General features: G+C 33.7%; 1 protein-coding gene across 2 annotated transcripts in view; it reads left to right on the top strand.

Moving 5' to 3' along the window:
* The window catches only part of TRAM1 (translocation associated membrane protein 1), a 43,418-nt gene that overhangs the window by 11,516 nt on the left and 13,301 nt on the right, over positions 1 to 18,601 (top strand). For both annotated transcript variants that reach the window (XM_037802346.1, XM_037802347.1), the window contains exons 3-10: positions 2,717 to 2,838; positions 2,957 to 3,073; positions 4,808 to 4,866; positions 6,546 to 6,630; positions 12,914 to 12,984; positions 13,091 to 13,195; positions 14,000 to 14,143; positions 15,141 to 15,301. In XM_037802346.1, the coding sequence (XP_037658274.1) occupies positions 2,717 to 2,838; positions 2,957 to 3,073; positions 4,808 to 4,866; positions 6,546 to 6,630; positions 12,914 to 12,984; positions 13,091 to 13,195; positions 14,000 to 14,143; positions 15,141 to 15,301 (864 nt within the window). The remainder of the gene's footprint in view (positions 1 to 2,716; positions 2,839 to 2,956; positions 3,074 to 4,807; positions 4,867 to 6,545; positions 6,631 to 12,913; positions 12,985 to 13,090; positions 13,196 to 13,999; positions 14,144 to 15,140; positions 15,302 to 18,601) is intronic.

Below are 18,601 nucleotides of genomic sequence, written 5' to 3'. Positions count from 1 at the left end.
GAGATTCAACAGAAAAAAAGGACAATTCTGAATTGTTTGCAACTCTGGAGGAGGATAGAGACTGGAGAAGGACCCTGCAAAATGCTGAAGTGAAGAAAGAGAAGAAATATCTCAGACTCCAGGCTTCCGCCTGTGGCTATGTGCCAGTTTGAAACTGTTATATACCCAGGAAAGACTATGTTCTTTAATGCATTCTTGTTGGGGCAGACTTATTATGGGTGGGATCTTTTGATTAGGTTGTTTCCATGGAGATGTGAACCACCCAACTGTGGGTGAGACCTTTTGATTAGATTATTTCCATGGAGGTGTGGCCCCTCCCATTCAAGGTAGGTCTTGATTAGTTTACTGGAGTCCTTAAGAGAGCTCAGGGGCTGACACAGACACCAGAATTTTGGAGATGCAGATAGAAAGACATTTGGAGATGCTAAGCTAAGAGATGAAGCCTAGAGTTTGCCACGGAGAAGCTGAGAGGACCACCAGACGCTTAGAGAGAAATGCCCTGGGAGAACAAACAAGTAAGGATGCACAGGAACTGAGAGAAAGAAGCTAAGAGAGACCAAAGCTCAGAGACATTTTGGAGAAAGCCATTTTGAAACCAGAACCCAGGAGCAAAGAACCAGCAGACACCAGCCACATGCCTTTCCAGCTGACAGAGGTGTTCCAAACACCATCAGCCTTTCTTCAGTAAAGATATCTTGTTGATGCCTTAATTTTGACACTTTTATGGCCTTAGAACTATAAATTTGTAACCTAATAAATCCCCTTTATAAAAGTAAAAAAAAATTTTTTACTAGCATGGTTGAGGGGTGGAGTATTTGGTTAATAAAATATTGACATATTTGGTCAGTAAACCTGCTCTAAGGGTCTCTTCTGTAGGACTCAAGATCAGATATACAACATTGAGTTGGTTTCTTGTTCATTTATATAGTTTTGTAAATATTTGATTTAGTAATTTAGTCATCAGGTTACTCAAAACTACAAAGTTGTTTTGAAATTTAAATATGCTGGAGAAGAATACAGAACTTTTACACAAATGGTCCCCAAACACACAAAGCTTAAGAACAAGTGACATGCTATCTAATTTAACCTGTATGGTCAATTTATTTAAACAATATAATTACATGGAATCTAGAATAAGGAATGAGATCTTGTTATTCTGTACAGGTTAATGTAATACCCCGATACATTCCAGAGTATTTTGGGCAGAAAATAAAGTATTTGCAAAGTCCCCTTGAGGGACTGGGGAAAAAATGTGGAAATATTAAACTTCTCCACCTGGAGAATTCCTGATATTCTCACAAGCATTAGGGACTCCCAGTTTAATAAGTCAATCCCTCAATCTTGGGGCCTGCCCTTATGAAACTGACTCCTGCAAAGGAGAAGCTAAGCCTACTTACAATTATGCCTAAGAGTCACCCCCGGAGAACCTCTTTTGTTGCTCAGATGTGGCCTCCCTCTCTCAACCAACTCTGCAGATACACTTACTACCCTCCCTCCTATGTGGCACATGATTCCCGGGGTGTAAGTCTCCCTGACAATGTGGGACATGACTCCTGGGGGTGAGCTTAGCCCTAGCATCATAGGATTGAGAATGCCTTCTTGATCAAAAAGGGGAAAAGAAATGAAACAAAATAAAATTTCAGTGGCTAAGAAATTTCGAATAGTCGAGAGGTCATTTTGGAGGTTATTCTTAGGCATTATATAGATATTCTTTTTTAGTTTCTAGTGTATTAGAATAGCCAGAAGGTAACACCTGAATCTGTGGAAATGCAATCCAGTAGACCTGAGTCTTAATGATGATTGTATAACTATGTAACTTTTATCGTGGGACCATGTGATTGTGAAAACCTTGTGATTGACACTGCCTTTATCAAGCATATGGGCAAATGAGTAATAAAATAAAGACAAAAAATATATATAAATAATAGGAGGTGATAAGGGGTATGGGATGCTTTAGGTGTTCTTTTTTATTTTTATTTTTTCTTTATTTTTGAGTAATGAAAATGTTTTAAAATTGATCGTGTCAGTGAATGCACAACTCTATGACGATACTATATAGAGCCATTGATTGTGTTATGGATTGTGTGGTGTGGGAATATATCTCAATAAAATTGCATTTAAAAAAAGAACAAGTAACAGCAATTCACAAGCATTTGAATAACATTTGTTTTGAAAAATTCTAGCAATTGCAAGTGATTAACATGTTAAATATTGGTTGCCTCTGTCTCTGGCTTATAGATCAAAGCTAATTCAAATACAAATTAAATCAGTTTTTCTAGCAAAATCAAAATAAAGTTTCTAGTTTGGAAGTAAAGGTAGAAAGTAGAAAGTTTTTAAAATTTTCAGGAAAGACAGGTAATGGCCTAAGTTCAACTTCATCACCCTAATCTGTACCCTTGGGATAATACTGATTTTACAATTTTGCTGAGGATCTGAGTGTGGTGGTCACTCCCTGGCTTTTGGTCTTTCAGTGGCTGTAAGTAACATGTGTCAAGTCTTTGTAAGTTATTTCTGAAGCTTTAGATTTCTGGATAGTCTCCTAGATTTTTTCTGCTCCCTAAGACTCAAGTGTCCAAAAGCAAATTACTTATGATGTTTCTGTAGAATGTGTTTATTAGATTAGTCTTCTTTTGCTTGTTTCTGTAACTGTGTTGTACTTAGTGCTATTTTTTATAATCTTACATTTTTTTGTGTGTTTGTCTGTTTTGGCTTTTAGAAGAACAAGCTACTGAAGCAGCATCCCTTTATTACTGTGGTATCAAAGATTTGGCTACAGTTTTCTTCTATATGCTAGTGGCAATAATTATTCATGCCATAATTCAAGAGTATGTATTGGATGTAAGTATTTGATCTTAGAAATCTATACTTTGTAAAGTACTAGCTCTCATACTGTGATAGTCATATGTTAAATATTTATAATATATTCTTAATTACTAATGACTGTTTTTATTTTTAGAAAATTAACAGGCGAATGCACTTCTCCAAAACGAAACACAGCAAGTTTAATGAATCTGGTCAGCTTAGTGCATTCTACCTTTTTTCTTGTATTTGGGGCACATTCATTCTGTTCTCTGTAAGTATGTCCTATGCTTAAATTTCCATCTCAAAGTATTTACATGGTATAACCAGAACAGAAACACGAACTCATATTTTTAATGCTCATAAGTAAATCCTAAACCTTAGAAAGTCCCTTTTCTGAGATAAGGAAGTCTGCTAATGAACCAATATAAATTAAGAGTTTTAGGGATGAATTTCTCTTTTAGTTTACATGTGGCAAAAATTGTAAACTATGTTTCATGTTTAAGAATACCTTACTCATTTATAGTCTATCTGAATTTTTAATATTTTTTTAATATCTTGTATTCATTTGCATATATTTCTATATTAGCAAAAAGCCTAAGATGTCAGCGATACTTTTACTAGAGTTACATGAGTTGTAATGTTCCAGCCATTTTTCTCCTTGGAAACCAGTTCATGTGTTTTCCAAGCAACTTAAAATGTCGTGTGATCTTTCAAATAAGGGAATCAAAACCTTTGATTAAATCTCCTAACTAATGAGGCAGAAAAGGCAGTATTTATTTTAGTATTAGTAATAACAATCCTTTAATTTTTTTTTCCTGCAGTAAGAACTCTATTTAACCCCATAAATCCAAAATTGAGTAGTTTGTGGAACTCCTTTTTTGTTTGTTTCCCCTCAGCATTGGTTGTTTAAAATCCAGATTCTTCCTTACATTAAAAAATTGGAAGATCTATGACACTAGGCCTAGATTCCAAATGGTGGCACTATACTGGGGCTCAGTAGTGGCTTTCCCTTTAGGTTGGTCATTTACTCTCTAAAGTGACCAAAGGCCCCATCCCTACCTCTTGTATTATATCTATCTATCTAATAATCTTATTTTCTAAACATTTGAGAGTTGGTTGTATGCATCATGCTCTTTGAACATTTAATATTTCCATGTACACTTCCTAAGAACAAAGACAACCCTTTTAAATTTATATGGTATGCCACAGTTTATGTATTTTTTTGAGTTTGTTGGGGCACACTGTTTTTTTAATCACTAATTTTTAAAGAAGCGCAAATAGGTTAAAGTGAATTTTCCAGGGTACATTTAATGTTGGAAATAGAACAAAACAACTCTAAAGATTTGTAATTCTGCTCATTCTCTTTTACTCTGATGCTTTAATAATATACTTAACTTTCAGCTTAAAAGCTATCTTACAGATTTTTTTAAAAGTTATATTTCAGTGGGAAAATATTCATATTAAACATAAGTCACTTAGATTTTTTTTTTTTTTTTAACATACACATTCTCACTGAATAGGTAACCTAATCTTGTTAGCCAAGAAAAAGATTTGGTTAGTCTGTGGATATACTCCCATAAAACTTGGCTGTGCCCTGATCCTCCTCCTCTTCCTCTCAAATGCTACATCTTTCCTGAATCCCTTCTCTGATTACCTGAAACAAAATTTCTCTCTCCTATAGATGTTGTACCACTGTGATGTACCATTACTGCGTTCTGGTTGTTTTATGTTTGTTGGCATACATTTATTTTTAATTGAAAGATTTTTGAAGGCCAGGAAATACGTCTTGTTTTACTTTGTATCTCTCACATTGATCTTCACTTAGCTTAAAGTAAGTGATTCAAACTGAATTGAAAAGAACTAAAACAACTAAAAAGTTAAACTTCAGTGGGCTCTTTGGAACCTGATATGGTGATTGTAAATGTGTGAGGAATGAAAATATTGCCTTGTTTTCCAAGAATTTTGCATTATACCCCTAGGCTAACTTTTATATCTTCTTTCTTAGGAAAACTACATCTCAGACCCAACTATCTTGTGGCGGGCCTATCCCCATACCCTGATGACGTAAGTCATTTTTAGTAGGACTTTCTTAGTTAAGGACCATGGTCACATCACTTTTAAGTAGATTTAATTCTTGGTTATTCTCTAGGTCTTTTAGCAAATTCATACAATAGGTAAAAATATATCTTTGGCAGTGCTATTACCATAAGAAAAGAAAGAATTCCCTGTGTTCTTTTTATGTACATAATCTTTTCAACATCTTTATTAGCTTGAGACTACTGATTTATTTTAACAATAATCTTAATTTAGTACTCTCTTCTTTTCCCTTTCTTCTCCTGTCTCCTTCCTTTTCATTGCTGCCTCTTCTCCATTTCTTTGCTCCTTTTCTTTGCCCCCAGTCTCTTTTCACTATTTATATTTCTTATTCTCCTTTACTATAAGTTCCTTAAGGGTAAGGATAATTTCTTTTTAGTTTTTCTAGCTCCCAAGGTTTCTCTACAATCTGCAGGGAGCTCAGTGGTTGCATAAAGATTTATTCAGTTACATTACTCATTCCTCCAGCCCAGCTCTAGTACACCTATTCCGTATTATTTTTTCTTGCTATTTTAGCCTATGTTGATTTTTTTGGTTCCTTGAATTTGTCATTTTGGTTTTTTATTATTTTACGTAGAATCTATATATTTTCTTGACTGTTCTATAATTGTTTCATTTATGTAAGTCTTTTATTGTATCCATGCTCACCAAGACTATAAGTGCCTCAACAAAATAGGAATCGCTCTTGTTTTTATTTTATGTCCTCTTCTGTGCCAAGTAGACTGTAAATGCTTGTCACCTAGAAGTACTCAGTTGTGATGAGAAAATGATATGAAGGAAGCAAGGGAATAATGTGACCATGCATATCTTTATTCTAAGTCTGCCAGTAATAGCCATTCTGCTGAGTAATTGTCTGATTTTCAAAAATTATATTAATTCATTGAACTTTTGTAGAATGGGGCTATAAACATCATATTTATGTGGGACTCTGTTTTTCCTCCAGAAATTATTTCAGATTGGTTTTGTATTTTCTATTTTAGACTTCTGGAGGAGAGGGTGAAGGGAGGATGAAGATAAAGTAGTAGGGCTATAGGGGTATAATATAAAGAAGAGAAAGGTCTATTGATTCTAGACTGATTAGGATAAATCTCCTGGGAAATCCTTCTATGCCTTATTCCTGTCTTGGTGCCTGGCTCAGCTTCCATTTATTTGTGAATAAATATTTCCCTACGAAAAAAGTCAAAGGATATTTGAAACTTGGTTTGTTCCAGTTTCAGGTGATTGTCAGTCTTTTTGCCCTTCCATTCCTCTTTTCGTAAAACCTAACAGAGCTGTGATTTGATTCCCTCACGAGTCATGTTCCTTATGCTTTCGGTAGCTAATGTGCCATACTAATCAGTAGTTATTAACTAATAGAAAAGGGGCTGTGGTTCCTTCCAGGTAGCTTGCAATTTAACAGCCTTCTTCAATTACTGACTTTGCTTCTTTTGTTTAATCCAGGGGGATTGACTGATGGTGGGAATATCCTAGAGAGAAAGGGGAAAGTGGCTATTGAAAAGTTGTTTAAAGGTACTCAGAGTATTATAAGGGGACCCAGAATTATAATACAAAAGTATAATTACAATATCCTGATTTCTGGTATTTGTTTACTTAATTCTGTAAAAGTACTATGCTTTAAAAGGTATTTTTCACTTTCTTGTGTTGTGCAGATTTCAAATGAAGTTTTTCTTCATATCACAGTTGGCTTACTGGTTTCATGCTTTTCCAGAACTCTACTTCCAGAAAACCAAAAAAGTAAGCTGGGATTGTGTAGTTTCAAAAAGTTTCTTGCTGTAACTTTTTTTTCATTTTTGAAATTCTTTCTAAAATTAAAGTAAATATTTCTTAATATCACTGCCCCCGCTTCTTCCTTCTTACTGTACCTCTTCCCCCATCATTCCTACACCTCCTTCCACAAAGACTAAAATCCTTACATATTATTTCTTTCTTAAAAAAAACCTTAGTCATTATAGAGGGGGATCTTTTACATTTGATATGCTAATTGGTCATTTTTATATTATATTAGCTATAATTAAAATTAAGTTTTCAAAATGGTAATATAGGTTTCATATTATTGATATTATTAGCATTTCATCTCAGAAATAAAACGAAAGGATTAGTCAGATTACTCTAGAACTAACAATTCTGTAAATCTCAAAGAATATTCAGTATCGAAAAAGTAAACCATAGTTAAATATATGTCAGTATAGTCTTTCCTGAGATGGGTGGAACATTCCCTTTTTAGCATATGGGAAAGATGTTCATTTTTTTTATTTTTTCTTTTAGTTCATTTATTTTAGTTGAACAAATAAGTAAATTCTAGAGTACTGCAATGTGTAGTTTCTAGTCTTATTCCTAGTATTTCAGAAGTCAGACTACCATGATATCACAAAAGTCAATGTTATTTCCTTGACTTAATCCTTTCTCCTCTAAAACCTATACTAGCTCCTTGTTGCTTCAAACAAAAAAAAAAGCTTACTTGTGCTCTCAGGGTTTCTTCTATCTGTACTACTTCTTCCCTAGCCCCTTGTTCTTCTGCTCTCTCCTTATACTCCAGTGACACTGATATTCTCTAGTTTTATAATCTCAAAACATCAGTTCTTTTCCTGGAATACCTTTTTCCTCTGATAAATTAATCAAGTCCTTTATTCCCTTTCTTTGAGAAGTCAAAAAAAAATCCTCATATATGAAATGATGCATGGGATTTACTTCAAAATAATATCAGATGGGGAAAGGAGTGGGGTGTAGATGAAACAAGTTTGGCTGTGTTAATGACTGCTGAAGCTGGGTTGTAGATACATGGGAATTTAATATACTCTATATTATTTTTTTCCCATAATTAAGGTGGTGGTGTTTTTTAATCCCCTTACTTCAAGAAGCCTCCCCAAATAGAAGTATCACCCATCCAGTGATGAGTTTGTCTCTGCTTCCCATAAGCCACAAACACTTATTTCTATGTGTACTGCAAATGATTAACTCATGGGTATTGGCTTCTAATTTGCTACTCTTTTGTGTCTGTGTTTTACTTGTCCTGTGTGTCCACTGTCACTGATGCTCTCTGCTAAGATTAAGAAACAGCACCACAGTAAGGGCCATGTGCTGTGGCCCTACAAGTTCTTTTTATGTTGATTTCTTTTGCAGAGCAGATTGTTTTTCCACTTATATTGACTGTAAGGAATAGGATGAAGATCCTCTTATATTTTTAAACCTTTGTTTTAGAACTGTCTTAAGATCAGATGAGATTATTAGCCCATAATTTTTAGTAAGCCCTTCATATGTCAGTAAGCACCCAATGTGAGCTATAGATGTCCTACAGCTGAACTACCTGAACTATCCAAAAGGGTGCACTAACCACATGTGGCTATTTAAATTTAAATTAAACTTAAGTAAAAACAAAATTCATTTTTGTAATCACTCTAGCCTCTCTCAAGTGCTCATTAGCTATGTGTGGCTAACGGCTTCTGTTTGGGACAGGGCAGATACAACTCATTTCTGTTACTGCAGCAAGTTCTGTTGGACAGTGCTGCTGAGAGAATCATAGATTCTTGATGTGCTAGTGCTGTAGCCTAAATACTTAAAGCTTCCTTCAGGTATTTGCATACCCCTGGATATAATACCTCTTGGTTTCATTATTAACCCACATATCTACATCTTGTTCCCTGATCATTGTAAAGAGGGGTACTTCAAAGTATTTGTTCATTTTAGTTCCCGAAGCTCTTTTCTTATCAATTCCTGCCAGATGGCATTTCCTTAGAAATGCAATCTAATTTTTATAGAATAATTTGCATAACTTAAGAACTTAACTGAAACTATTTTTAACACCTACGTGACAGTTGAAAGTAACTGTTTCAAGTAATTAACATAATTTGAAAGTAACAGCTGCATATGTGTTAAACAGTTTCTTAAAATTTACTCTAAAAATTATTTTTGGAAGAACTCTACTGGAAGAAAGTAGTACAGTGATTGTTTTGAACTGAGCCTACAAACAAATGAAGAAAGGAATACTGTTAGTAGCAGTTCAAGAAGTGTATCAGTTACAAATAACTTAATTTCTTTTTAAGGAAAAATTTTTAAATTACATATACTTTGAATGCTTCAATATAAAGTCTTCCATTCTGCTCATGAGGTGTTCCAAAATACCATTTCTTAAGCCAATTTGAAAAAATGAGCTCTTAGGGAAAGTGTGGATAAAATGTTCAGATGTTTTATTTTTAATATTTAATTTATTTGGTTTCATTATACACAGATGTAATTGTATCTCCTATAAAGTATATTAAGTTAGAAATAATGCCTCCCCCCCCACTTCTCCATCATGAAAGTTATATTCACACTTTACGTATGCAATTTTGATATCAATCTTTGCCATTCATCATGGGGGCCACTTTTTAAATCATCTAATGGTTTTTCCAGGGTACATCATGTTTACCTCTCTCTAAGCTGTTTGAAGCATGACACCTTAGAATCCATGACACCTTATTGCAAATCACAGCTATATAAAATTAGGATGGTAGTTATTAATCTTGTAGATATATAGTCTTAATCTCCATGATATGTTACCACTTAAACTGCTTTTAAAGTGATATTTTAAAGCTTTGTTCATGATTATATCTAACACTGGTAACTCTGAGGATTAAGTCTAGGTCAGATTATTTTGCTTGTGTCTTCCTGATTCCTCTATTAATATAAGCATTTAAAAATGGCATTGAATGAGGTTTTTCAGGCTTATATGTTACCCATTTATTTATTGTTCAAAATTAAGTAATCAAGATAGATCCCTATAATATAAGAGCTTTGTAAAGATTTGAAGTAAGGTGGCTTCATGTGGGGTTTAGGGGAAAATCCTTGCCTCATATTTGGGCATAATGTGATACTTAGTTTGTGGTCAAGTTTGTTTTTTAGGACAGTAGTGAAAAAATGTATTTTCTTATAAAACATAAGTTTACTAAATTATATGGTTATCCTTTATAATAAAAGAATGTTGCAAAGGCAACTGAAAAAAAAAAGGAAGAAAATAAATCCAATGTGTATTCTCTGGCTGATCATGGTTAATTATACAGTGTCACTTGAAGTAATTTATAAGTTTAGAATTTATGATTTAAGTATACTGTATTAAATGATTTTCCATGAAAAAGTGAGACTCAGAATTTTAAGTCAATATTCTGTGATTTCATCCTTCTATCAGCTGCGTGAACACTGGTATTACGAATATATAAGAACTTGGTAAAGCTTTTCTGATAACTCATTTTCGTTATGTATTTTTTCCTTTTGAAGTATAAAAAAATGTTTGTTAATCTTAAACAAATAACCCTCATTTCTGTCTCCTGGGAGAGAAAGTTTGTTTACATAACAGTCCTTTAAAATGACAATTTTTAGGAAGTGTGAAAATGTCCTGAGAAACCAAAATAGCTTTCTCTCGGCCACTTCTGTATTCATTTAGACTCTAGATTGAGAGCAGTGATGAGTTGCTCATGGGTGGCAGGCTGACCCCCTCACCTAAATTCATAAAGTGACCCGTGGACAGATTTTTGAACTCCCTCTAGGAGGACCAAATTCCACCCAGCCTCTTCTGTTCTCTCCTCTTCCCCACTCTCCATGCAAATGCGTAAGCTCCAGAAACCATGGTGCTGTAGAAGAGCTTTTGTTGTTGGGGTTGTGACCACATGGGAATTGCAGTATGTTGGGGGAGTTTGAATAGGACAGGGATGCTAAAAAGTAGCATTTTCAAAATAAAATCCAGATGAAATTTCTCATTTTAAGATTCATGCTACCCCACCAGTTTTGTATTTTTTTAGTTACAAGGGAATTTTTCTTTTGCTAGATGTGTCTTCTCCCAGGTCACCACAATCCCCGCTGTTAACTGTAATACTATACTCATCTATGTCGTCATTTCACTTTTTACTTTTTCCCTGGCAGGCTTCAAGTATACAAACACTGATTTAGAGACATTGGTCAATTTTTATGCAGTTGAAGGGAATATTACTTAGAAAAAGATTTTTTGAGACTCCTGTCTTTTTGAAAGCTATAGATACTATTTTAAAAGTCCTTACTAAACACTTGATGGTTGTGAAGATGGAACCTGGTGATTGCATTTTATCCTCCTTTATTGACTCAGTTATTTGACTAACTAAAAGGCAGGTCTGAGATGCAAAGCTGAAGCTGGATTTAGGAAAGAAGCTCTATGGATTTTCACCTATATTCATGCCACCTAATTGGGTTGGGATTTAAGGATAAAAGGCAAGAGAAGTGGAATGGCTTTTTTCTAATGTGGTTTTTTATAATGTATTTTGAGATTTGCCAGGGAAGAAAAACAGGTAGTTTAGGTTCTACTCTGCTCAATGACCAGAATGTGTTTTTAGAACTTTGGGGTCTTCTTTAAAATTAAATCTTTCTAAGAAAACAAAAATCCTCTCAGGAAGTTACACTCCTCTATAAAATAGTTTTCCCAGCAGTTATTCCAGCAAATTGGTTTTTTATGTTGACTTAAAAATTTTTTTATGTAATTAAATTAGTTTATTGTCAATCAGCAGTTAAAAAGCTAAAAATCTTCCATTGCAAGTTAAATAAATGTATTTTGTTGTGTACAATCTAAAATTGTTTTGTACAGTACCTATGCATTTTGAGATAACACTGGTATATCATATATATGGTAGAGCCTGTATATCCATAGCAGATCAGATTGTGTTTATAATACTAAAACTCCTTTTCTGAAATTATTGTAATAGAAGAAAGAGGTTCCCTTGTGGTTGAACTTCCAAGCATTGTTACTCCTTTTCTCCCTGTTCCCCCCCCCCCTTTTTTTTTCTGTAAATTTCACTAGAAGTTTGAAAGTAATGGAGAGGCTCTTAAGAAAGCTTATTTTCAGAGATATATCTCCCTCCAGTTGGAAGAACAACTGTCAATTTGATACTGTGTCTTGGAAATTTCCCCCCAATATTTCCTCAATTATAGTGCTTTTCAGACTATCCTATGTTCTGTTTTGTGCCACTCTTGTTAAAGAAGAGTTTTCAGTCACAAAACTAGAGTTGTAAAATCTCTCCTCCTTCTCAGAAGATTTGGTGAAGTAGCTCTCTCCTGAAAAGTAGGGGGAGAAAGAGGGCAAAGAGTGACCTGTGCTCAACTTTACTAGATGCTGGAGATGAGTTTAGTGATGTTCCAGAGTAATACAGTCTGCCTATATCAGTCCTCCATTTTAATAATCTTAATTAGCAACCATAGTATACGAATAGTGCTAACCAGATTTATAAGAAAACTCCCAAAACCAGGGAGATTAGAAAGGAGGTATTAGTGTTTCATTATTCAACAAACAGGTGTTTATTGAGCTTATCAGAGTTAGTGTATTTCAAACATTTTTTAATACAACCCAAGATTAAAAAAAAAAAAAGATTTTACACCATAATCCAATGCATTTGTGTGTGTATGTAATATCTGAAATAAAAGTTTCATAAAATAATATATTATACATTCTGGCCTTTTCTATTCTATTTCGTATTTTAAAGGATGCTGGTGTGACCCCCAGATTGATTCATGATCTGCTAATAAGGCTTGACTTATAGCTTTAAAATGTGTCTAAGGTAGCCAGGACAGCTTTAATGACTAAGTGAAAATGAAGGGACTAGAGCATTTGTTTAAAAAGTGAATAGTATTTTAAGTAAACAAAAGCATCTCTACTACTATTGTCATAGTTTTAATATTAGAAGGACATCAAATTATGATTATTAATATTGTGTTACTTAATGTTTACTATAACAAGAATCATAGATCTTAGTGCTGAAAGGGTATTTACTTCATCTTATTCAAGCAAAGCCAAGTATTATTTGCATTTTACAGATGGGATAGTCGAAGCCAATAGGTCAAGTGACTTGAGAAAGCCACATAGCTAATTTAGGATGAGGGATTAAGGTGAGGTGGGGGACAGAATAGCCTCTATGTCTTCTATTTCTATTATAGTACATTGTAGTACCTTATTGCTCTTAAAGAAATATATATTTTTTAAGTTTCAGCATGTTTTAATCTATGATATATTTTTCTGTCTTAACAGGAGGATATTCCACGTCAGCTTGTCTACATTGGTCTTTACCTCTTTCACATTGCTGGAGCTTATCTTTTGAAGTAAGTTGGGATTTTTTCTTGGTTGTGTATGTGAATGGACAGATAGTATGCCAATTTGGCGTAACTGGTAATTAATCTTTCTCTTTGAAATTTCTTCTTTTAACAGTTTGAATCATCTTGGACTTGTTCTTTTGGTGCTGCATTATTTTGTTGAATTTCTTTTCCACATTTCCCGCCTGTTTTATTTTAGTGATGAAAAGTATCAGAAAGGGTAAGTTATTTAGACATTCTGTTTCTTGTGTAGTAGGTACTTAAAGTCATTGTCTATGTTGCCAAGGTCCATGCTGTTGATAATTATTACTTTTAAGTTTTAAATAACGTGAAACTTCAGCAATTTAGAGTTTGTATTTTACTCTCTAACATGGGCCTTTCTTAGATATTGTTGTGAAACTTGTAATTTTGAAGTTTTTTGGGATTTGCGTTTATAACCTATCCTGCCTGTGTTCAATGCATGTTTTTCTTTTGGAGAAAGTAACAGCAAAGTGAACTTTCAGAGGAAAATGAAGTAAAGCAATATAGCTTTAGAATAAAGATACTAAAAGACTTTGATGGGAAAATCAGAGAGTTATGACTTGTAAGGAGTATAATGCCTTAAAAAAAAAATGAAAATCACGACTCTTCATTGTGAATTGGTCATCTTTTTCTTTACAGCCCAGTTGTGATGTTTGGGTCTAGCTTCTTTACAAAATTGTTCTTTTTACCAGTGGTTCTGCAGAACATTAATAGCAATTATACCAAAAAAGGGGATCACCTAAACAAAAAAGTAAATTTCTTTACTAGACTCCTTAGAGCCTTAAATATGCTAATACGTGTTTTGTTTCTCTAGGTATATAATAAACTATGCAGCATTTCCCAAACATTTGACCACAGAATCTTTTTTGCACAATAGGAAAGGCTGTTTTACTCTTATAGTATGTATTTACTTAATAGGAATCTAATTTCTGTCTAATTTCTCCTAGAATTATTTCTTGTCTTTGCAATTTTATGAATTTGACTTCTGACATTTTCCTTACAGGTTTTCTCTGTGGGCAATTCTGTTTGTTTTGGGAAGACTTCTGACTTTAATTCTTTCGGTACTCACTGTTGGCTTTGGCCTTGCAAGAGCAGAGAATCAGAAGCTGGATTTCAGTACTGGAAACTTCAATGTGTTGGCTGTTAGGTACAGTCAATTTAACATTGTTTACGCTTTGTATTGCTATATAATATGAATTATCAGTTTTTCTATAATGTGAATCATCCGCAAATTAAGCAGATAAATATGGGGGTTAGGGAAAATATTAATTTTATTTGATTTCATACCAATTACAGTTCTCATATGTCTAAATTGAAGTACCAAAGCATTTATTTAGCTTCTGAGATAAATATTAATGGAATAATTATCTATAAACATAATGTCATCAACGCAGTGAGTTTAATATTGTCAAAGTAGTCCCTTTTCAGGCATGAATTTTTTCCTCTTTTGTAGATTGGGTATTACACATACCAAGTTGCCTTAAATAGTCACTATAGGTTGAGTCTAGAAACCTCAGTCTTAACATTTGATTCAAACGAAAGACTGCCTTAGTTAGTCATCCATGAAAAATAAAAAACAAGGAGTTAAAATATTAGTCACTAAAATAAAAAGAGCCTTCTTTCTCTCCTCCAGAAGTAGAGTTGGAAAAAGAAAATTTTGTCTGAAGATTTAATATGGCTGAACTTATAATGCATTCAATAATTTATTAAAATAAGGACGGGTAATAATAATAACTGTTGAAATTATAAAGAAGATAGAGTAAAATATCTGAAACATTTGCATAAAAGTCTAGAGGGGATCATAAGAATTAAAACAATCTAATATATTCATGGGGGAGTTAGTCTGATTATGTGTGTGTGTATGCATGCGCATACGTACATGAGTGCATATTTCATGTTTGTTGTGACTTTTCTTCTATGATCAGTAAATTTCTAAGTTTTAATCAAATATCCTTACATGTTTTGCACTCAGAAATGCCCAATAAATATCCTCTAGAGTTTACTGTGAAAGTAGTACTGTTGAACAAATAAAAATTTTTATACATAAAAAAATAAAATAAAAAAATAAGTATGGGATAAGATACTCTATTCAGCGGCATTGCTTTGGTACCCTCTAATTTTTTGTTATTTCTAAATTTTCTCAGAATTGCTGTTCTGGCATCCATTTGCATTACTCAAGCATTCATGATGTGGAAATTCATTAATTTCCAGCTTCGGAGGTGGAGGGAACATTCTAGTTTTCAGGCACCAATTGTGAAGAAGAAACCAACGGTGACTAAAGGCAGGTCTTCTAGAAAAGGAACAGGTTTGTATTCAGTAAGCAGTGAAAAACTTTTGGAAGTAGAAAACATTTAAAAAAAAAATTGTGGGGTCTTACTTGTTTTTTAAATCTTATAAAGACTATCTTATTCATTTTTTTAATCAAAATTGAAGGCAAAGTGATCTTACCCCATGTCACATTTGAATGACTCCATAGGGTCAGTTATTCCCCTTAAAAGCTATCCACTAACTTTCTCACAAGTTTTCCATGTTTGGTTACTGTGAGCCACTGTAGACCAACACATATGGGCAGTTTTAGTGAATAACTGGAGTATGATGGTTTATGTTTTCAAGCGTCTTACAGTCTAAAACAAAACAAAACATTTATAGCCCTTTCCCATCTATCCTGTTGTCCCAACTGGAACAACTTTTTTTTTTAACTTCTGATTACTTGATCCTTTGCCTTTGATCCTGTATCTAACACCATTCCTCCTGGCTTTGGATTGAAAATGCGTTGACATTCCAGTTAATTTTTTCAGCATGTATGTGTTGTTATATTTAGAAGGGAATTCCAGTTTTTAAAATCTGCAGACTCTGGTTTGCTCCTTATAATAAGTCATAATATCTGATAGTTTGTGTCTTCTCATCTTGTTCTTCTCATTTGTTTTAGTAATTCTTGACCCCTGCATTTCATATAAATTTTAGTACCAGTTTGGCCAGTTTCCACAACAAAAAGCTTGCTGGGAATTTGGATTGAAATTGCATTGACTCTGTAGATCAATTTAGGGAGACTTGAGTATTTCAACCCATGAACATGGTATATACCTCCATTTATTTCGATAATCTTTAATTTCTCTCGGTAATATATATTTCTAGTAACAGCTTCTTTGAGAGAGAATTCACAAAATGTTCACCCTTTTAAAGTGTGCGTTTCAAAGATTTTTAGTATATTTCACAAAGTTGTATGTGTGAGTACCACTAATTCCAGAACATTTCTATCACCTGAAAAAGAACCCCATACCATTAACAGTCACTCCCCATTCTCTCCTGTTCCACTTTGCTAAAGCTGCCATTATGCAAAATACCAGAAATGGATTGGCTTTTATAAAAGGGATTTATTGGGTTACAGATTTACAGTTCCAAGGCCATAAAGGTGTCCAAACTAAGGCATCAACAAGAGGATACTTACACTGAAGAAAGGCCAATGGCGTCTGGAATGCTTCTGTCAACTGGGAAGGCACAAGGCGGGCATCTGCTGATCCTTTGCTCCCAGATCACATCAAAATGGCTTTCTCCAAAATGTCTCTGGGCTTCTGTCTCTCTTAGCATCTCTCTCAGACCCTGTGCTTTCTTGCTTGTTCTCCCAAGGCATTTCTTTCTAAGCATGAGGGTCCTCTCTCTGCTTCTGTGGGGAAACTCTGGGCATGTCAATGGAATATATAATATGTGGCCTTTTGTGTCTCACTTGTTTTAGTTAGCATAGTGTTTTCAAGGTTCATCCATGTGGTAATATGTATCAGTACTTCATTCCTTTTACGACCAAATAATATTCCATATTTTGTTTCTTTCATCAGTTGATAAACATTTGGGTTTTCTACTTTTTTGCTATTCTAAATAATGCTGCTGTGAACATTTATATACAAGTTTTTGCATGAACATGTATTTTCCTTTCTCTTCTTCTAGAAGTGAAATTGCTGGGTCATTTGATAACTATATTTAATGTTCTGGGGAACTGCCCAACTGTTTTCCAAAGTGGCTGCACTATTTCATATTCATTCTTTTGCATGTGGATTTCCAGTTGTCCCAGTACCATTTGTTGAAAACACTATTCTTTCTCTATTGAATTTGTCTTGATATCTTGTCAAAAATCAGCTGATGAGAAATTTAAGAATTTATTTCTAGACTTACTTTTCTTGCATTGATTTATATGTTTATTCTTATGCCAGTACCACACACTGTCTTGATTACTGTAGTTTTGCAGTTAAGTTTTGAAATGAGGAAGTGTGAATTCTCCAGTTCTTTTCTTCTTTTTCATGTTTTGACTGTTCTGGGTCCCTTGCATTTCCATATGGATTTTAGAATCAGTTTGTCAATTTCTGGAAAAAAAGCCTGCTGGGACTTTGATAAGAATTATGTTAAATTTGTAGATCACCTTGGGGAGCATGGGATGTCTTTTCATTTACTTAGATATTTAATTTCTTTCACAAAGTTTTGTGGTTTACGATGTATAAGTCTTGCACTTCTTTTGTTCAATATATTCCTAACTATTGTATTCTTTTTGATGCTATTGTAAATAGAATTATCGTAATTTCATTTTCAGATTGTTCATTGCAAGTGTATAATACAGTTGGTTTTTGTATATTGATTTTGTATCTTGGAGTCTTACTGAACTCATTTATTAGTTCTAATAGTTGTGTGTGTGTGGCTTCTGTAAGATTTTCAGTTTGCAAAGTCATGTCATCTGCAAAGAGTTAGCTTTACTTCCTTTCCAATCTTTAGTTCTTTTTCTTGCCTAATTGCCCTGAGTTGAACCTCAAAACAATGTTGAATAGAAGTGGCGAGAGTGTGAACATCCTGTCTTGTTCCTGATCTTAGAGGGAAAGCTTTCAGTCTTTCAACATTAAGTATGATGTTAGCTATAGATTTTTCTAAATGACTTATCAGGTTGAAGAAGTTCCCTTCTATTCCTAATTTGTTTTTGTTTTTATTGTAAAAACTTGTTGGATTTTGTTAAATGCTTTTTCTGCATCTATTGATGATAGTTTTTTTTTTTTTTTCTTTTTCTTTTATTCTTTTATTATTGATGTGGTAGGTTGTTATTAATTGATTTTCAGATGTTGTCAACCTTGCATTCCTGGGATAAATCCTGCTTGGTCATGGTATATAATACTTTTTATATGTTGCTAAATTCAGTTTGCTAGTATTTTATGGAGGATCTTTATGTTTATATTCATGAGGGATATTAGTATGTATTTTTGGGGGGGTGATGTCTTTGTCTGATTTTGGTATCAGGGTTATACAGACCCTGGTAGAATGACTTGAGAAGTGTTCCCTCATTTTCTATTTTCTGGAAGAATTTATGAAGGAAATATTAAGTAATATTTTGCAGGTTTCTGGGTAGGGATCTTGTATAGTTTTCATTAGATTTATTCTTATTTATTTTTTAAGCTAATATATACGGTATTCTTTAACTTCAGTTTTAATTATTTGTTATATAGAAATGCCTTTGATTTTTCTGTGTACTAACATTTGTATTGGGAAACCTTCCTAATTCACTTATTCCAGTAATTTACACTAAAATACATAATCATGTCATCTGCGAATATTCTAACTTTTTCTTTTCTTG

Source organism: Choloepus didactylus, chromosome 14, assembly GCF_015220235.1.
Source record: "Choloepus didactylus isolate mChoDid1 chromosome 14, mChoDid1.pri, whole genome shotgun sequence".
NCBI classification, from domain to species: Eukaryota; Metazoa; Chordata; class Mammalia; order Pilosa; family Megalonychidae; genus Choloepus; species Choloepus didactylus.
The sequence above is the reverse complement of the archived record's forward strand: the minus strand, read 5'-3'. Positions and strand labels throughout refer to the sequence as shown.